General features: G+C 42.9%; 1 protein-coding gene across 6 annotated transcripts in view; it reads left to right on the top strand.

Moving 5' to 3' along the window:
* Positions 1 to 749: 749 nt before the first annotated feature.
* ATP13A3 (ATPase 13A3) overlaps positions 750 to 19705 on the top strand; it is a 59205-nt gene continuing 40249 nt past the window's right edge. For 2 of the 6 annotated variants that reach the window (XM_080604835.1, XM_080604833.1), the window contains exons 1-2: positions 1047 to 1527; positions 1791 to 1840. In XM_080604835.1, the coding sequence (XP_080460961.1) occupies positions 1099 to 1527; positions 1791 to 1840 (479 nt within the window). In that variant the 5' untranslated portion in view covers positions 1047 to 1098. Of the gene's footprint in view, positions 946 to 1044; positions 1528 to 1790; positions 1841 to 13976; positions 14113 to 19705 lie in introns of those variants that run through there. The other 4 variants (XM_080604838.1, XM_080604837.1, XM_080604836.1 and 1 more) reach the window with 4 other exon arrangements.

Below are 19705 nucleotides of genomic sequence, written 5' to 3'. Positions count from 1 at the left end.
GTGCTGGGGATGGCACTGGCTCTGCTGCGGGCCCGGCAGCGGCCGAGAGACGTGGTTCGGTGGGTGGTGGTGGCGGGGGGGGCGGTGGGATGGGACGGTCACAGAGGTCTGTTCCCACCTCAGTGATGCTGTGAGCCCCCCAGCCCAACATCAGTGGTTCTGTGACCGCCCCCCCCCAGGCCAACCCTAAAGATGCTGTGACCTTAATGGTTCTGTAAGCCCAACCTTAACGGTTCTGTGCCCATCTCAGTCCCACCTCAGTGATGCTGTGACCCCCCCCAGCCCAACATTAGTGGCTCTGCAAGCCCCCCAGTCCAACATTAATGACTCTGTGACCCCCCCAACAGCCCAACTTAATGATGCTGTGGGTACCCTCAGTCCCACCTCAGGGATCCTCTGAGTCCCCCAGCCCAACCTTAATGGTTCTGTGACCCCCCCAGCCCCACCTCAGCGATGCTGTGACCCCCCCAGCCCAACCTTGGTGGTTTTGTGAGCCCCCCAGCCCAACATTAATGGCTCTGTGACCCCCCCCCGCCCAACTTAATGAAGCTGTGCCCCCCCCAGCCCCGGGCATCCCCAGTGGTACCAGGCCCTGCCCCCCCCCCCGGTGTCCCCCGGCGCTAGCCCCGCCCCCTCCCCAAGCCCCGCCCCTCCCCTTGCCCTCTCCCCCTCCCTTCCCAAGCCCCTCCCCTCCCCTCTCTTCCGCCGGGCGGGCTGCGGGGGGCATCTCGCGGCGGCGGCGGGGGCTACGTCACTTCCGGCGGCCGTCCCTCCCTGCCCCGCCCAGCGCGTGCAGCCGGTGGCGGCGGGATCCGCTCGCGAGGGAGCCGCGCGCGGGCGGGCGGGGGGGGGCGGGGCGGGGAGCGCCGGTCCCGGACCCGGTCCCGGTCCCGGTCCCGGTCCCGCGGGCGGCCGCCGGCATGGGGCTGAGCTGAGGCGCCGCCGGTGAGTGCGGGGTTGGGCGGCGGGCACCGCCGGAACCGGCACGGCCGCGCTCGGTGGGGGCCGCCGGGAGAGCCTGGCCCAGGGGGAGGGCCCGGCGCTGAGTCAGCGCCCCGCGGGCGGCCCCGCCGGGCACCGGGGGGCTCGGCTGGCGGCATGGAGGCGGCCGCGGGCGCTCCGCTGGCCTGCGGAACGGCCGGGAGCGCCGCCGGTACCCGGCACCTTCATCCGCCGCCACCGCCGGCACCATTTGCAGCGGCGGGCAGCCGGAGCGAGGGGGCCGCATGCCTCGCCTCGGGGCTCCCAGCGTGGGCTCAGCCCTGCGGGGCATCTGCCCCCGTGAGGCATCTCCCCCCGCGAGGCATCTCCTCCTGCAGGGTATCCCCCCCCCCCTTTACTTTTTTTTTAACGCAGCAGAATTTCTTTGAATCACTCAAGGTGAAGGGGAAGAGCTTCCATACGTGCAGCGCTGGCTCCCAAAGCCCGCTCGTGCTGGCTCGCGAGCTGTGCCCGCAGGTGTTGTGGTTGGACGGCTGCTCGCTCCTGCTGGGGCACTTGGAGAAGCGATTGTCTGCCTCAGCCCAGGTAGCGCAGCCTCCAGCAGTCGGAGGTGGTTGACATCTGGAGTGTTGTGACACGGCTGTTGATGCGCCTGGCTGTACTGCTGGCTGTCTTCTCTTAACCTCTGGTTATTGAGAATTTTGTTCCAGTTCTAGAATTCTTCAGAATGTGTTTTTTGCTGTAAATGCTACCTAGAACTGTAAGCTATTTTCCCAGCAGGTGCGATTAAGATTAAGTTTCATTGAGCCTATTCATTTCTCTGACTGTATTTTTTTCTTTAATTTTAGGTGACTCAGCCATTGTATGAGATTTGTCCACACACTGGCTCTTCAGACAGGTTAGCTATATCTTTCTGCCGTCGGTCTCATCATATTTGAATAGCTGATTTTTCTTTTCATTAACATAAACCTGTCTTCTGTAAGGTCCTGTGTTGTCTACTGCAGAACACTGAATTTCTTGAATCTCTGGAGAAACATCTATTTTGGCGTTATTTAAATGCAGCGTATGGAATAAGTCAGGCCTTGCTAAACTCAGTGTCCACGTATCGGTGTCATAGGTGACAGCAGCAGACCTTGACTGCGTGTACACTGAGGAAATGTTTGTTTGTCGTGGTACGTCGCATGGCCATAGGGCTCCATGCTGCTGGTTTTGTACACTGCTTTTTCTCTTAGTGATCTGTGGACGCAGCGTTACAGTTTTTGATGAACACGAACCATGTAAACCTAGAAATGGGGATTGATTGGAAAATTTATTAGTATTGATCTAACTCTCCTCAGTTCTAAGAAACACGCTGATAAGATGGCTTGGTGGAATACCAGTGTTGTGTATTAGCAGCAGTGTAGTCACCCGTGAGGAAGAACACGAGAACACTGGCTTCTGACAGCTTGGGATGTTCCAGAGTGAGCGCCTAGGTCAGCTAGGGAAAGCCGATGTGATCGGAATTATTCGGCTTCTGAAGGGCTTCAGAAAAAGGGTAAGCGTTCCAGTCGTGATGCTGATGTGAGGGACAGAGAAGTGGTTCAGAAGGCCAAGTGCAATGTGGTACAGCTCGGGGCAGACTTCAGGCCTTTTCCCAGGTTCTTGTTCAAGCTGGCACTGCTACCGAAAATGAATCTCTTCCCTTGGCAGCTTTTTGTACCTCTGCACTCTGCCACCCGAAGTGTTCTGTGCAGCTCAAACCCAAAGCAGGAAGACTTACCTTGCCACAGATAACTTGCAGCAAGTCATGTCACCAAGATCAGTCTCTGAAGGAGCAGCGTGTGTTTTTTTTAAGGTTTTTCAGAGCAAGTACTGACGTAACGTACTGTCAACCTGCAGGGAGGTGGTGATACTGACCTGGTGTAGCTGGGGAGGTAGCCATCATCTGCTTGTTCTTAGTCAGTGGCTGGAGTTCCAGCTTCTGCTGCTTGATGTTTCCGGTGCAAGTCAGTGTCAAACTTTCCAGTTACACTTTCTTTTGCTGTACTTCCATATCTCTAATCTTTATCTCATCTCTAATTCTCAGTTAAACCCTTCTATTTAGCATGTAATTTGCTGCTGCGTGTTTTTCCTTTTTGATACGGCTCCCTTTCTGTCTAGGTGCGTCTGCTGAAATAAAAAGCAGTTTCTAGGCTAGACTGTTCAAGTGGAATGTTTTTATTGTACTCCTGTGCCTTGCTATTACTAGTTACGCCTTTTGACTTGATGTTGCTTGGATTCCTAAAGTGCTCCAATTACCATGGTAACTTACTGTCTCAGTCTTTTAGAGGAACTCTGTCCAACTTCACGAGCATATAGGGTATTACATTTGGATTTAGCCTGCTAAGCTGTGCTCATCCCTTTCCAGGCTTGTATCTGCTCAGCTTTCATCTCCTTCAGAATCTCTTGCTGAGGTTCTGGCTGCCTGTCTCCCTTCACCTCTCCATTTATACCTGCCCCATCTGAGGTCCCATAAAGCTGTGAGATGTTGTTAACTTTGGTTTTGGCTAAAGCTGTCCCTCTGTCTCATGAGGAGGAAAAAGAAGCTCCATGGAAGTTATCCAGCGACTTTGCAATCTCTCTCCAGCAGAGCTGCTGGACAGCAGCTGCTGGCTTCCTGAAAGTCTTCTGGTAGTGGTGCTGTTCGGGGTTCTCTGCTCGGTGTCTTCAGTAGCACTCTCCGGACTGAACTCATCATGCTCTCACCCTATGCTTTATTTTTTTTGTTAATTGTCTTCTAGAATAAGAGTTTGTTCCTGTGTTTTTTTTTTAATTCAGCCCTTCTCCTCCAGAGAGGGCTTGATGTCTGTGTCAGGCACTAATCCGTCTCTAACTGGAAGACAAGGAGTGAGGTGTCTGAGCAGGGCCCTGCCGGGATCAGCGTGGGGGAAGTTGCATCATGGTGGCTGAGTAAGATTGAGAAACTTCATGTTTCAGGCCTCCTCATGGCCAGCACGCCATGTGACAGGCATGATGCATCAGGCAAACTGTTTTGCTGAGGACCTAATGAATCCTTTAAAAAAAAAAAATAAATGTACTGATGAATTTTTCAGAAGAACTTTTCTTGTTTGCCTCAAGGAGGTGGTGTCTCCACTGTCTTTTGTGGGGGGTAAAAGGTAGCCAACAGGACCTAGACTTTCAGTGGTATGGAGTCAAGTTCCATTCATTCTAGGGGCATTCTGTGGAAATGCTTTTTTATTGTTAAAGCCAGGTCGAAGTGGGTTGCCCATGTCACAGATGCAATCTGTACTAGAACAGGGGATTGACGTGGAAAAGCCAGGTATTCATCAAGCATGTTAACTGTTGGACCCTTGTTCCTTTCTTTTTTTTTCCTGGAAACCTTCAGATACTGTTTGCTTTATTTCAGTAAATGCCAGCAGTAGATTACTTTGACTTAGCTTGTCTAAAGTTGGTTGTAGGAATCTGTCCTTCTGGCGTGCAGAATTTCTGAGTTGAGAGGTATACTTAAGTGTCCTTATCAGAGGCTGGAGAGAACTGTTTTAACACTTTCCTTGTTAAATGTCTGTCTGGTATGAGCCTGGCGTGGAAGGAAGAGATTGCATTCCTTTAAGATGTTGTGAAAGAAAGTTCTTTAAGTAATTCTTATAAAACTTTAACTTTTGGGAACTAGAAAAATGGAGTTTCTCAGATTTCATTTCCTCAATTTTCAGACGTTGTCAGAGTAAAGTGCAAATAAATGCTTCTTCAGCATACAGTTAGACTCAGCTTTTGAAGTACTTAGAAATTTGCATTGGAGAATTGAGTGAGCGTGCACTTTTTTGGGTGGAGATGACCGCAGTGTGGTATATAGTACAGGCAAGCCTGCTGTGGGCCTGTAGGTGTGGTGGTGTGCCAATTAATACATCTTGGGTTCTCTCTGTGGGGAAGGAAGCCCAGCGTTCTGACTAGTGCTTGAATCTGGCCATGTTTATCATGGTAGAGTTAGTACAAAAGAAATCTTAGTTCAAAAATCAAATTTCCTAATTAGATGTTTTAAAAAATATTTGAAATAGCAGTAAGGCTGAAGTGTTTCCCTTTCACTGTTATACAATGAGCTAAAAATAGTTTTCATTCATAAAAAAGCTATTTCCTTTGTTAAGTAATCTGCTTAGCAGAGAACAAATGTTCAGTTTGTAGTAAACTGTAGTTGTATTATAGCCTCAAGTCTGACACCTTTATTCCTGAGTGAAATAACACTGCAAACTTTAATCTTTGGTAGCCGAAAGGCAGCCTTAAATAACAAACGATAGGTGTTTCATTGTTACTGCTTGGGATTTATGAAGGAGGCGTACACAAAAATCTGAAGTGCTGTATGTTGCAGCTCTTTTTCTTATTTAAACAAGGAAATTTAACCTTCAGCACCTTCTGCGTGGAGCCCTGTGCATGGGTTTGGCAGTGTGTCCATGGCTGGGCAGTCCAGCTGCTTGCTCCAAAGTGGTGCAGTGTCATCGTGTTCATAATCCTGTCTGTTTTACCAGAAATCGCTGCACTTGGGATTCATCTTCCTTGCATGGATCACGTACTTTTCCTTTAAATGAATTGAGTTCTTTTTGTAGTTCTGATTTATTAGAGTTCTGGCGTTACACTGGTCATCTTAAAACAGCTCTTTGGAAGAGGACCAGGTACTGGAAATAGTAGTAAGTCCATTGCTTCTTTAGTTGGACTGAGATTTTTTGTAGTATTTACTACCCGTAGACCATCCCCCAAACCAAAAGTACCCGATTCTGTTTTTTTTCTCACCTTTATCAAAGTTCTGTAATGTGTTTTCAGTTTAGAAGGTACATGCAACAACAAAAATGGCATCTCCTTTAGATTTTAGTGTAGGTAAAGGATGTTAAAATGAAAGGCGAAAAATGAGAACAGCTATGAAATCAGAGCTCCTGGTCCTTATGAAGGGTGGGAGACAACAGCAAAATGGAAAGGGTTTTGAGAAATAGAAAAAGTAGTAAGACTGACTCTTAGCTTTTTCTGACTTTGGATGCAAGAAAAATTGAATGTAGAAAGTAAGTTGCCCTATAAAGAACGTTCAGGAAAGGGTCGTAAGAATCAGTGGGGACAGATACTGGGAAGGCCAAAATGCAAACGGAATAGCAACGAGCAAGAGGCAACATTCCTGTAAAAAGTACACTTTTAGTAGGAGGAAGATGGGAAAAAAGTGATCTTGATTCAGTGGAGAACTTACATTTGTGCAGAAGATGCAAACATTTAAGGTGCTCATTGCCTAATTTGCTTGTCCTCTAACACAGCTTCACACAGGTGGATAATCTTATTAATACTTGCATGAATATTTGTGATTTTGCACTGGAGAGTAGTTCGCTTAAATGGTTCTTCATCAGCCGGCCATGATAAGCTTCACTGTAAAATTCTTAAAATGACTTTAAAAAGCTCAATAAATGCTAAAAGATTACCTAGAAGTACTCACAAGTACTAAAAATCTGGCAAAGGACGAGTCTTCAGAGACGTAGAATGGAAGAGAGCTGAAGAAGAGGAGCTGGAAGTCTGAGAGTTCACTTCATCTCAACTAATGGAAAAAAACTGAGATAAATAAGCTTACATATTTTCAAGTTCTTGGAAGATAAGTAGAATAGCAGCATGGACTGTTTTGTGGGAGAATAATTACATCAAAGGGCTAATATCTTTTTATTTCAGAGCAGAAGAGTTTGTGGGTAGAAGCATTGGCAGTCTTGTCTCTTGATTATTTTTTCAACAAAGATTTTCCACATCTTAATGGCTTCATAAGTAAATGGAGGCATGATCTGGAGGAAAGTAGTTTAGGGAAAGTGTAAAATTGGGAAGGTAATTCTATTCAGAGAACAGTAATTAATGATTCAGTGTTGAAATGAGAGGTTATGTTGAAGGGTTGTGTCCTGGATACAGTTGCCTTTAATGAAAGCATCAGCCAACTGGCTGATTAAGCGTGCTTATTAAATTCTGAGGGACTATGTGTTGGAAGATGTGATGAGAGTTCAAAATGACCTGAAAAATAGGATGAAATTCAATAGGGACAAATGCAGACTGCTGCATTTAGGCAGGAATTATCAGCTGTGCAAATGCAGAGTGAGAAATAACTGGTTAGGTACTAGAAAAAGGACCTGGGGGTGTACTGGATCACAAGTTGAACATGAGTCAGTGTCACACTGCTTTCAGAAAAGGCAGATATCGTGCTGGGATGTTTAAACATGAATATTGTCAGTGAGATGTAAAGCTGAAATCCTTTGGCTTTGTTTACTATTGGTAGCCTCGGTGTGCACACAGTATCTGTTTCAGATGCCAAAATTCAAGAATTCAGACCACTTGGAAAGAGTTCAGAGAAGAGAAATGCAAATGATCGGAGTTTGAGGAAACAACATCATAAAGATGGAAGAAAATCAGTTATTTTGGCAGGAGATGAGGAGGCGAAGGGGACTGTAACAGATTTCAAGTGTTTTAAATTTATAAGAAGGAAATGCTGTTTTCTGAGACTGTTATGGACAGGTTGAAATGGGATTAAGTTTACTCAAGGAAAGCACGGATTGTGCTTTTAGCTTGCTTACAGTAAAATAGTACTTCAAGAAGTCTTATTACGGGTGGCCATTAAGAACAAGCTAGTATGTGTTGGGAAAGGCAAGCATAGTTGGTTTGGGTTGGGGAATAGACTAAGCTCTCTACTGCCGTACCTTTTACCCCACTTTAAAGGATTCCAATTTTAGTTTGTGTTGGGACAAGGAGACGAAAATGCAGAGGACGCTTTCTGTCCGTCATACAAAATGTATGCCTTTGTGGTCATACAAAGTGAGTTTAGACCTTGCAGACGTTCTGATGGCTGGACCACGCTGCTTGGATCAGTGTGGAAAGATGCTGTGCTTCGTGTCACTGCTTGCAAATGGAGCAGGTTCTCATGCTGCCGGGAGGTTCTCTGTGGTAGAAGCTCTACGGCATAGGAGTGTGTGTCTGTCACTTCAGTGCAGTAGAGCTTTGAGAAATCTTCAGTTATTCTGGAAGTTTCAGTAGCTTCAAATTACTGCTTTAGACTTAAATTGTGATCTTAGTGCTTAATCGTCGCTAGAAAGGTCCACCTTTGCCTTTGGAGATCTCTGAAGGACACATACTTCAGTACATACACCGGTAGAGGAAGTCTTAGTGAGGACAGATAACTTTCAAAGCAGAAAGTCCAACTGCCAGCAGAGCCATCCTATTTTAAGCATTGTTATTCTCATGCCCTCTTAGAATTGCTTTTAATTGTCTGCAGTAGACTTCATGTCAAAACAAAGTATCCAACTAGTCCTTCTCTTTTGGTGACTTATTCTTAAGATAACTGGAATGTATGGAAAAATTAATTCAATCCTATGCATTTTGATATAATACCATGCCTCCAAATCAGTAAAGAAAATTACAGTTACATTATAACTCCGTCCTTTAGATCTGCCCGAGTGATTGGTGTTAAGAGCAGCAAGAGTTTATCTTCTGCAGGACAAATTTAATGCAGTAGTAGACATGAGGAGCTGAAAGTTCAATGATGTAGTTGAGGGTTGGCCTCCAATAATTGAGGTTGCAATAGTATATTGCAGTTAGATTGCAGTTAGATTGCATTACCTATCTTACCTTATCTTCACCCTGTAGTAGTGTTTATTGAGCTGTATGTCTTTTCTGGGTACAGGTGAATTTCCTGAACAGCCCTTTTGCTGTTGAATTGCTAAATAATATTTTCTCTGAGCAGAAGGATGGCTTTTCTTATCCATGCTTTCCAAATAGAAAAAATGTTTTTATATCAGGGAGTGGAGGAATCTTAATGTTATCTGCTGTTGTTGTGAAGGCTTGATCCAAAGCCCGGTAAATTCGAAGGGGCTGTTCCATTGGCTTGAACGGTCTTTGTCTACTGTCTAAAACTGGTGCTTCTGTCACTACAGCAGAAATCCAGGTCTGACAAGCCAGCAAAAAGTTCTTTTCAGGCCAGCTGGTAATTCAGACGGGTACATAAAAGAGCTGTCAAATGGGCAGCCTTGCAGGGCGCATTCTTTGGATCGATGCTGTCTTCAGTTGGTCTGTTTGGCAAGGACCAGAAAAGAAGTTAGGTACTTGTTTCAGGAGAAGGTCTTGACAGTACTTCTCTGCGTCATAGGCGTGTTTTATTGCTAGAGGCAATCTACTGAGCCTTAATGCCGGCAGTGTTAAAGGTCCTGGTTTTGACACCCAGGTTTAAGTGCCAGCAGTGAGTGTATGAAACACAGCTTCTGCCTGCTTGTTACTCCGTATGGTTGTCCTGCAGCAGCAGTTTCCCCTGCACTGGGGTGGGGCCAGCCCATGGATGAAGGCACGTCTCTGGAGCAGAGGTGGGTGGAAGATCTCTGAGCGAACAGGCGTGCTTTCGAAGGACTGTTGTGTAGGCTCCTTTGGCTGGAGGTGTGCACAGGCTCCTGCCTTTGTAAGTTTCGTTACGTTATCTACAGATTTTACAACCGGTCAGCCTAACAGAATCCTTACCATATCCTGTGCTAGTGCAGATATCCTCGTGGAGCTCTCTGCTGTCCCAGCCCCTCACCTGCCCAGCTACACCGCTTCGTAGGAGCTCCTGTAGTGGGACTGCTGGCATAACTGCCTTCTGAGCCTGCATTATGAAGTTTTTGTGTCTCAGGCTGGTACTGCTATGCTGCTAGCACTTGTGACACCGGTTTTTAGCCTGTGCCCATTTTAGTAATGATTATCTGGTGCTTTAAATGGCTGCTGCCTCTGTGCTGGCTCGGTTGTTTGTTCACATAACTCCATTGGCAGGGTGGGATCACGAGAGTGTTTTTCTCATTTAGTGCAAAGAAATTTTTTTTTTGTGCCTACGTCTTGCGCATGGAACACACACAGAGTGCCTCTGTTTCTTGTGCCTGCTGCTATCCTCACATAGCATAAACATTTGGGAAGCAATGCCATATTAAGTGCCATAACTGTCTGTCCATCTGAAGTCAAGTAACGCTGCTGATTGTAAGACAGATGTGATGGGAGGATTTACACAGGCTAGTTGGGCAGTGGCTGTGCTGGTTGGTGAGCTCCTTTCAACAGAAGCTGTCTGTCTTACTGTTTCACTCTGTCCTCACATCTTATCTTTTCTAGATTTCCGAAATGTGGATTTTATATCTATGTTTTACTCCATCAAGAAACATCGTAATGCTTAGGATGCTAATTTTATATTATTATTATTTTTAGTTAAGTCAATATTCTTCATTTTGGAAGCCTTGTAACGTGTTTATTAAATACAGCATATAAAGCAAAAGCTATTTAAGCATATGATGTATGTAGAGGATGGTGGCAACCTGTACCATGCTTTAGAAAGCCGACCACTGTTTTGACATAACATTTTTGGAAAAAACAAGGCTCATGGGGGAGATCCGAGTAGAGCATCTGGACCTGTGGTATCTGACAAGGGGCTGCTTCTGAATACTGGAGTAGACACTGGCAATACTCCAGTTTTAGAGGTCAGCAATTAAAGACGAAAGAGTGCTCCTTGATACATTTAATGTACTTAATTACAGCATTCCTGTCTTGCCTTTAAGAAAATTAACCTCCCTCCTTATGGCAGAGAAGCCTGGTACTCTTACTTCTCTTAGTACTGCTTAGGTAACATTTGTAGTTTGAGAAGGAAGAAGATTTGTAAATGGTGGCTGAAATGCTGACATCAATATTGCTCCAGATTTGATCTGTTCAAGGAGAATTTCTACTTTTAGGTAATTATGCAGATTAAATGTTAAATATTAATGCAACGGTGACCCAAAGCTATTGCTTAGCGGAAGCAGCAGTTGTGAAGACCTTTACTGACTGTCAGAGTCAGTGCTGAGAAGACTGCAGCAGTTGAAGGGAGATCAAGTGTCAGATTTTTGCAGCCTGTTTCCATTTACAGGAGATGTCTCCCACTGCTGATGTTGTAGAAATCATTCCCAAGAGGTACACGAGTGCCATTTAGACTGAGTTATTTAAGGGCAGCGATGAAATGTATTGTAGTAGGCTTCTGTGAGTTCATTTAATTTCACTGATTGTAGAAGTCCTTCTTTGAGGGATAACTGTTCACTAAATAACTAAAGCTCTTCTGGGTTTGTAGGACTCTCTTTGAATGACTGGGACATAGTAGCTAGGTGGACGTGGGCCAAAGTTTACATTACAGGCGTGGCAGAACTGAGTTTAATGTTACAGTCCTGCGCTCCTGTTCTCTTCTTGCCTTTGTTAAACTTAAGTCTGTGGACAGAGAACATAACTCATCACTCTCTGTTTTCTCATCTTACCTCATATGGTACTTTTGAGAGTAAATCAATCATTTTCAGGAACTAAGCTGTCAGGTTATGTACGTTCTTGAGCTTGAGAAAATACTCTTCTATAGCTGTTTAGTCTCTGAATGAAACTGGTTTGCAGATTTTTCTGTTACGTATAATTTTGGTTATTAGAATTCAGACATGGTAAGCTGTCCTGCTTAACATCTTAAAAAGGTTGTATCAAAGAACATAATTTAACTTTAATTTTTTACATTGTTATTTTTACAGTTTTAGCAATGTTGTGTGTAGTATTTCTGTTGAATGGTGCGTTTGCACATAAGGAGAAGAACTCTATCCATTGAAGCATTTCTGATCTAACTAAAGTGAATGTGATGCAAGATTAAGGCTTTATAGCAGTTTAGTATGACTTGAAAATAAAAGTGCACTTTCAGTAAACTTTAGAAAACCCAGGTTTAAGTGCTTAAGTTTAACCTATACGCATGGAAATACCTTCACTTCATTAAGAAAAAAATAGAAGGGAGTATAATTTGTTGTCATTTTTGTTAATTTGGAAGACACTGCATTTAGCAGTCACGTAAGCTGAACTTCAGGAATCTTAAACTGTACATCATGAAGTTAGAAAAGTATGAAGAAGAACTTTGTCTCGTTCAGAAGGCTCAGTGGAGAGAGCAACAAAAGGTACTCAATTGTACTTATGATGAGAAAGAAAATAGAAGCGCCAAAGCAGTTGGCTTGCTTATAATGAACATGACTGGTTCTCTAAATATACTGTAGTCATACCTATGCCACCTAGATGCACTTCTGAAGAAATGAAGTTTAAATGTCTGAACTTTTAAGGGAAGGTTCATCTCATGTAATTAGGTTTTGCTTGATCATCTCCTTGAAATTTGATTCCAATGTTCTGATGTTACCCTCAAAATATTTTCCAAGAATTCAGAGGAAGAGGGGAAAAAAAAAGTCATTGCCTCCTTTTACTGAGCATCCATACTACAAAAGCAAATACATCCCAGGGAAGTAGATACTCTACACCACACAATAAGGCGGCAGCCACGCAGGAAAGGCTGGGCTCTTGGCACAGCCCCTGAGGGGAAATGCTTCCTTGAAAGGACCCATTGTTGCTGCATTTGGGTCTTCAGACTCCCAGTTCTCCGCCTGGAATGCTTGCGGTTCTCTTGGTGCTGGGATGGGGCATCTTTGCCATCTCTGTTATCTAACCATGGTAGTCTTGGTTGTTTAATGAAATAGAAGGTCCGAGTCAAGTTCATGCCTTGTGAAAAAGGAGGGTCTTTTTGGAAGGGGCTTCAGTGCTCAGCTGTTGATGGCTAACACTGGGTGTAACGGCGCTGTGCCTTACCCAAGGTGTTTGAAACAGTTTAACTTTCCCTTCCAAGAATAAAGAAAACGTTTCATTGTCCCTGTTGTCGGAGTCCCTGAATTCTAACCCAAAAGTCTAGTGTTTCTTTCCTATTTTGGAATGGAGAATAATAAGTATCTAAAATAAATGTATGCTTTATTGGATTCCTTGACTGTGGTGCAGACCTTCTTTCCTGTATGGCAGCCAGGTAAGGGGTCCAGAAATTTAAAAACAAGGACAGGCTATTCTTATGTGCCTGAGAGTGGGGACATGCGTTAGGGAATGTTGGCTTTTGGTGCTTGATTTCTCAGATGAAAATTTTCATTAATGTAAGTAGGTGCTGCTTGAAGTAAGATAAATGAGATTCCAGGAAGATTAAGTGGTGAAGCGCTTGACTAGCTGTCCTTGATATGACCGACTGTTTTCCTAAATCCTCTTCTAACGTGTCTTCAACTTTTGCATATACTATTACAGTAGTAGAAAATTTTTAATTGATCTGAACAAAAGGATCTGAAGACCAGTTAGAAAGTAAGTTTTCCGTATAGTATAGGCTGTAGTACTTTGTTATCACGATGTATTACAATATGAGGTCATTGTTAGATATAGGATTATCTTTACTTAATGTAGTATGTATTTTACTGTAAACATTGCAACTGCTATTACAGCCTGAAGAAAGTATACTTTACAAAGAATACACTCCACAAATGTAAATACGATTTTGGTTTGGTGATTGTTGGATACAATGGTCTTCCTTAAGCCTAAACACAGAAACAAAAGCCTGTATTATAACAGAAAGCCCAAGATGGGAAGTGATAAAATAGGTATTGAGTGGAGGGCTTTGTTAAAATTTAGCTCGTGTACTTGTAAAATTTCCATGTATTCATGAAACTATTATGTCATTCTTATTGTTAGAACTGGGTTAGTTGACTAAAGTGTTAAGCTTTGTTTGTAGTACAAATTATAACCTTAGCTCTCTTCAAAATATAGCTGGAGGATTTTTGATCTTCCATACTTCTTTCAGCCTGTATGTTGTGTACAAACGTTTATTGTATGTTATGTGGTTAATTTCATAATTAGGGGTGCAGCCACAAGCTACTGGAGAACTGTAAATGGCAACAGCTTCCCTTTGTGTAAGGTGTTTCTCAGATTGAAGGTGCCCTTCAAGGAGAGTATCTCTTGTTTTTGTAATTTGGGTTACAAACTAGCAATAAACATTAATGTTAAAACAATACTGAAAGACTTAACAAGTTTAAGTTAACACAGGTAAGGTCGTAATAGTGTATGTGGAAGTAAAAATGTGGTAACCTTTGTTTTTTAAGGTCATAAAAACATAATATTCCCTAGGATTTAGGCTAAGTTATGCAACAGGTATGAAGCGTGTGATTTGTTTCAGTTTGGAAATGATCTCTGAGTGACGTGGCTTTACGTTCCAGGGGCAGGCAAAGACAAGACTCTGTGCGTGCATGGTGTCGTGCTTGCCAGGTGGTGCAAGAAGTCTTCAGCCTGCTGCTGCAGCTCAGATGTGGATCCTTCCTAGCCAGAGGCGTCGCATGATCCCGTCTGTCACAGGTCGTGCCTCTGGTCACAGAAACGAGGTGGAAGTTGTCACTGTTGACGGGGCCATAGCGGTGAACATGAGAGGTGCAGAAATGCCTAGTGCGGGCACAGATGTGTTTGGAAGCTCCTTAGAAACTGAGAAGCTGTAATCTGGAGCTTTGGAAGCTTTCCTTTGAGGAGATGCCTTGGCCGATGAGTGAAGGACGGATAAATCCTGGTGACAAGCTGTTTGGAGACAAAATGTCTTAATGTGGATTTTAGCAGGGCATTCCTATAGCCTTTGAGCATTTGTAATTCCAAGTCTGTTTAAAAATGGTCCTTCACTCATTTTCAGGGGTTGCAGATTCTGCCAATGTTTTCAAAAGGAGCCAGTGGAGAAATTTTAGTAAGGACAACGTTATTTTTGCGTATACTAAAATAAGACCTCTTATGTGAAAGAGGACGACTAGAATGTAAATACGGGACTGTTCTCCAAGGCACTGTGGGCTGAAACTTTGGTTTTAGCTCTTGAAAGCTTCAAATGTTCTATTCAAGTTTGCTTTTTTCAGTGATTTATTTTAGTGTGCAATGTGTTACGCGATACAGTTTCAGAAGAGTGTGCTTCTAATTCATTTGTCTTTTTTCTTTTTTTTTTTTTTACAACTTAACCTTGTTTGCTCGTCCATTTATTTATTGGTGCAGCTCATTCTGAATGAGCTCAGGGCTTCAGACTCAGCTCAGGTATTGTTTGTGGCACTCACTGGCAATTTGCAAGGGCAGGAGCTGCAGACTTGAGTAGTAATAGCTGATAAGACTTTTCCTACTATTTTTATGGCCCCATTTATAAGTGTGCTTTTTCTAGATTGTGGTCTTTTAAACTGTACCTAGAACTTCTTTCCTGTCTGCTGATAGCAGTTCTGACATCAGGTTAAATATTACACAAGTCAAGAACAACTTAGTGAATGCAACCTTGCGTGGTCAGTGCTGCCAACTGTTGCGTAAACCAGGCAGTCGCTTTAGCAGGATGGCAAAGGAAACCTTGGGTTAAGAACAGATTTTTTTTTCCTGTGAAGAAAGTTTTTTTCCTAGACATTCCTAATCTGTCTAGAATAATTTTGAAGGAGCATTTTAATTGTTTTGTATTGCTAGGGGCTGGATAAGAGAGATACATATAAGCATCTTATGAGATTCAAATTCCAAAATAAACTTGTTCAGAGCAACTTTCGGCATTAGGCTTGAGGTACGCACGGAGAGCTGTCCTTGAAAGCACCATCACCCTGGATGTGCCAAGTATGCCTGTGCAGCACCTGATCCACATGTGAAAAGCTGACTTCTGTGGAAACTCAGTGCTTTTCCTCCGGTAAAATGTACTTGTAAAAAATTCCTTGTAAAATGTACTGCCATTCTCTTCTGCTAATGGACAGCCATGACCCAGGCTGCATTCTCATCTTTCCAAAGAAATTGAACATATTTGAAATCTGATGTATTCTCAGATAATCACCTCTTACTGGCCAGTTATAGTTTGTTTCTTCAATTTTGCATTTTGCAGCTGCCTGTATGGCAGAGATTGAACATCAGCTGGTGTTTTATACATGTAAAGCAGTTGCTTACAAATTGTAGGTTCATTGTATGGAACGCTGAAAGCCTTTACCATAATGCATGGAAAACTGCACTCAGTTTGGTAACTGCTCTAAATGTGTGGGGATTGCATGCTCCTGGAACAAGAATAAAACCTGGTAATAAATGTTGCCTTTGTAAGGTCTGCTACCGCGGTAGGTTGATTCCTTCTTGAGATAAAGGATTGGGAGCACGTCTGTAAATGGCAGAAACGTTTGATTTCTGAGTGACTGAAATGATGTTTGGCTTTCTATTTTCAGAACAAAACAGGGATTTTCTGTGTTTTGACAGCTAGTCAGGGTACAGCTGAATAAGATGTCTGCTATGCAACAGGCAGTATTTATGGTTAAGGAGGACTGTTCGTGATGTTTTTTTAATTTAGATATTTGGAAGACCTGTAATGAAATCAGGTCATTTAGAAACTTAATTTTCAACTCCAGGGCTGTGAAGTATCTCTTAATGGAGGATATATTTGTTGTTAGTAAGTTCTGGATAGGAATCTTTAGTGTCTCAGTAACCCTTAACGACACCATAATGGACCCTTTTTGGACCCCGAAAAGCCAGATGGGTTGCTTGTTAAGACACTAGATTAGGTTTCAGGAACACAATTTATGTTTGAGCTATATTTTATGATCTTTTTCTAGATGAGCCAATTGATTTTCTTGGTCTTAATTCTTTCCTGTAGAAATTTAGGTGCTTATTTAGCTACAGTGATTATGTAGGGAGCTGAGGAAGATCAACTTGTATTAATCTCTGCACATACATGTTTTTAAAATTTAGCCTGTTTCATGCACGTCTCTAGCTTTCCCTGTCTGTTTTGCAGTATCTCTGGATTTGCCCTTTGTCAGCTTACCAAAGCAGTGTTGCTTGATCATTGTACAGAAAAGACACTGATTTCTGCAGTGGTGAGGCAGCGACCAAGTTACCTGTTCTAGCTCTGTACAGCTTGATGTCCAAACCTCTTTTAGTTTGATCTATGCGATCACATCGTTATGCCCTGTGACAAAATGTAAAATGTTTAGAATGAAAAATGTGTGTTTTTCAACTGCCTTCTTTATCACTGATTTGCAGCTTAAAATGAATTTTGTTGTCTTTCCTCATGACAGCTGTAAATACAAGGAAGGGTTTGGTCAGAAACATACGCTTTCAGCTATGCAGATAATATCAGGGCTCATGCATAGACCTGAAGCTGTCTGTAGGATCCTTGGGAGGCATTTGTGGCTTGAATAGAATGAGCTGTACCGGCAGGCTGATGCCTGGAAGCACAGCCTCCGTCCGAGCCCAATTACAGTATTGCAATTGTTCGTGCACAGCAGAGGAAAAAAAAAAAAAGCACATTCCAAGCAGTGCCAAATTTTCTTTGATATGTTAATCTTTTGATAACAGTTTGAAAGGCCCTTGGAGACTTTTTTTAGATTTTAGACAAAATAGTTCATTTGTCAGGACTTCCCTTGTAGATAGGGTCTGAGTTATTAAGAACGGCCTCACAACTCATGATGACAAAAGCAAGTGCAGAGGACGGCTGCTAGGCTGCTTGGGGGTAAGAGAAACTTTGAGTTATCTCAGGCTTTTTACAGATAGCTAAAAACAATAAAATAGGGAATGTGTAAGATAAAATTTTGTAAATTTAGTTAATTGTGTATTTTAAATAGACAAATGATCGCACAGTATAAATATATAGACAGAAACTTGATATTTTTTATGAGTGTACATACATGGATTTTATGTCTTGAGCTGTCAAAATTTATTTTCATCTATGAAACTTACTTTAAATTATCCAGTAACTGCAGGAGGAATCAAGTTTCTGTTTTTGTAACTATAGTCTTTCCAGCGCTTGACGTTTTTCTTTTGCCATTATGATTTTTCCAGTTGAACTGAAAAACTGGAAGAATAAACTGATGGCACTGATGTATACTAAAGCTGAATTAGTTTTTTAAGGATTACAGACTTGGGACAAACGCTGGGGAGAATACAGGGAAAATGTCTTCTCCCTGAATCAAACTTGGCAGATAAGATTTGAACTGCAATATTTTGTTAATTATGCCACCTGTTAGCTGACTTAGCTAAGCTAGCAGTCCTCAGAAATTAGGACCTGCAGAATCTTCAGGTTTCTTGATTGAGACTCACTGTGGTTCTTAACATTTTTCAGTTTGCTATGAATTTATTTGCACCTTTTTACACTTGCTACAAAGTGCCTATAAATATTTTGGTGAAACTTCTTAGCATCCTGGTTGTTTAGTCAGGGTAGATCAACACATAGTTATCAGTGCAATAATTCAGGAAAAGATGCAACGTTTTCTTTGCTTTTTGGGGATGCATGTAGTTTTAGGGCTCTGCATACTGCTGTAATTTCTCCAACGATCTATTTGTGATCTGCTTTAGCTCTGAAGTATGTGCTGTTTTAATAAAGTTGCAGATTTACTGCTGAAGGCTGTGATTCAAGCTTGTTCTCTTAAAAGTATTTATAATTTAGTCAGCGTTCAGCTGCTCTCTGTGCCATTTGTTAACGTTATACCTACGTTATCTGTTCTTCTAAAAGACTGAGTGATTTCATTCTCGTAGCCTGTGGCAAACAGCATTTCTGCGACAGGCTTTTTTGATACTTCCTACTTTTCTGACTGATACAATAGCTCAATGAATAAAAATTACCCGAGCTTATGCGCAGTGGAGCAATGGTAACTTTCACTGTTTGCATTGTTTTTTGGCTCCTTCAAAAATGAATAGATATTGCCTTTATGTTGCTATTCTTGGTTTGTTAAATGGGGAGAGGATTTCTCTAGTGTTCGCTCTGGGGAATTGGATCAGAGGCACTTGGTATTTGAATACTGCTGAGTCCACGCTGCTTCTTGCGAGTCGAGTTTGTACTCACTTTAAGTACTAGCAAGCTGGCATACTCTTGTAGGTTGAGAAGTCCAGGGCTTACATTTAAGTCTTTAATTAAATAATTATTTAATGTATTGAAATGTTTAATTTCCCATCACGTCATAGGAGGAAGGAAGTGAAGATTGAATGCAGATCCCTACGGTAGTAGGGTGAGATGCTGCTGCTACTTTCTTCAGTCCGACGCAGCAGCCTGAGGTCTGAATCCAGGGAAGGCAACCCTGTGGTGGTGGTCACCTCTAGCTTTTGGGAGGTTAGGGAGAAGCAAACCCAGGTTAGCTAGCATTTGAACCCCTGATGCTGAGCATGGCTTGATGATGTGCTGGAGGGGATAAGTTCAGAGAAGAAAGTGTACTGTTCTTCATTGCTGAACAGTCATGATTTTCAGGGTCTACCAGCTAAGAAAAGATTTCTAATGATTTCTAAGGTTAGAAATCTGTGCTTCACTTTAGCAAGGAAGACTTGGGGCAGTATGTGAGATATCAGATTGCATGTATTAGTTAAACGTTGCTCAGAAGGTGAGTTTGTATGAAACAATGCAGATCGAGCTAATGACGTGATTCAGAAATAGCCTTTCCTAATGTTCCTCGTGTATTCCCTGTGTGATTCTACCCAGCTGCTCAAAGAACTCATTAAAACACAGGAATTGCTGCTGTCGGTCTAAGTGCTGAGATTTCCCCTCGTGCTCCTTTGGGCTCACAGCCTGATGCTCCTTTCTCGTTGCGGGACGGCCCTGAACTCCAGCAGTCATCTTTGTGCCCGCGGTGCTGCCTGTCCTGATGTATTGGCTGAAGGGAAAGCACTCCGTTTAAGTTTATTGGTCTGCAAGCTGTTAACGTTTATTTTGCAACCCGGTGCTTTCCTGTATCGAGTATGGTTGTAGCTAGGTCTGTTTATCAAGGCTGGGGCTGAGCCTGCAGGCACGGTTTTTGATGTTGCAGTATGTAACAGGGAATACCTGTCTGTGTAGGAGCAGACTAGTTCAAGTTTGATAGATGTAGTAAATTCTCCATGGAACTGTGAAGTCTGTTACAAACATCACTTGGTAAATACATGACTTTTTCTGGGTACGTGACTTTTTTTTTTCATTAAGTGTGTAATTTGTGTAGTGTACATAAAAATTTTGACT

The sequence above is a fragment of the Anser brachyrhynchus genome (assembly GCF_964034855.1).
Source record: "Anser brachyrhynchus genome assembly, chromosome: 9".
NCBI classification, from domain to species: domain Eukaryota; kingdom Metazoa; phylum Chordata; class Aves; order Anseriformes; family Anatidae; genus Anser; species Anser brachyrhynchus.
Note: the sequence above shows the minus strand (reverse complement) of the source record. Positions and strands in the feature narration are given on the sequence as shown.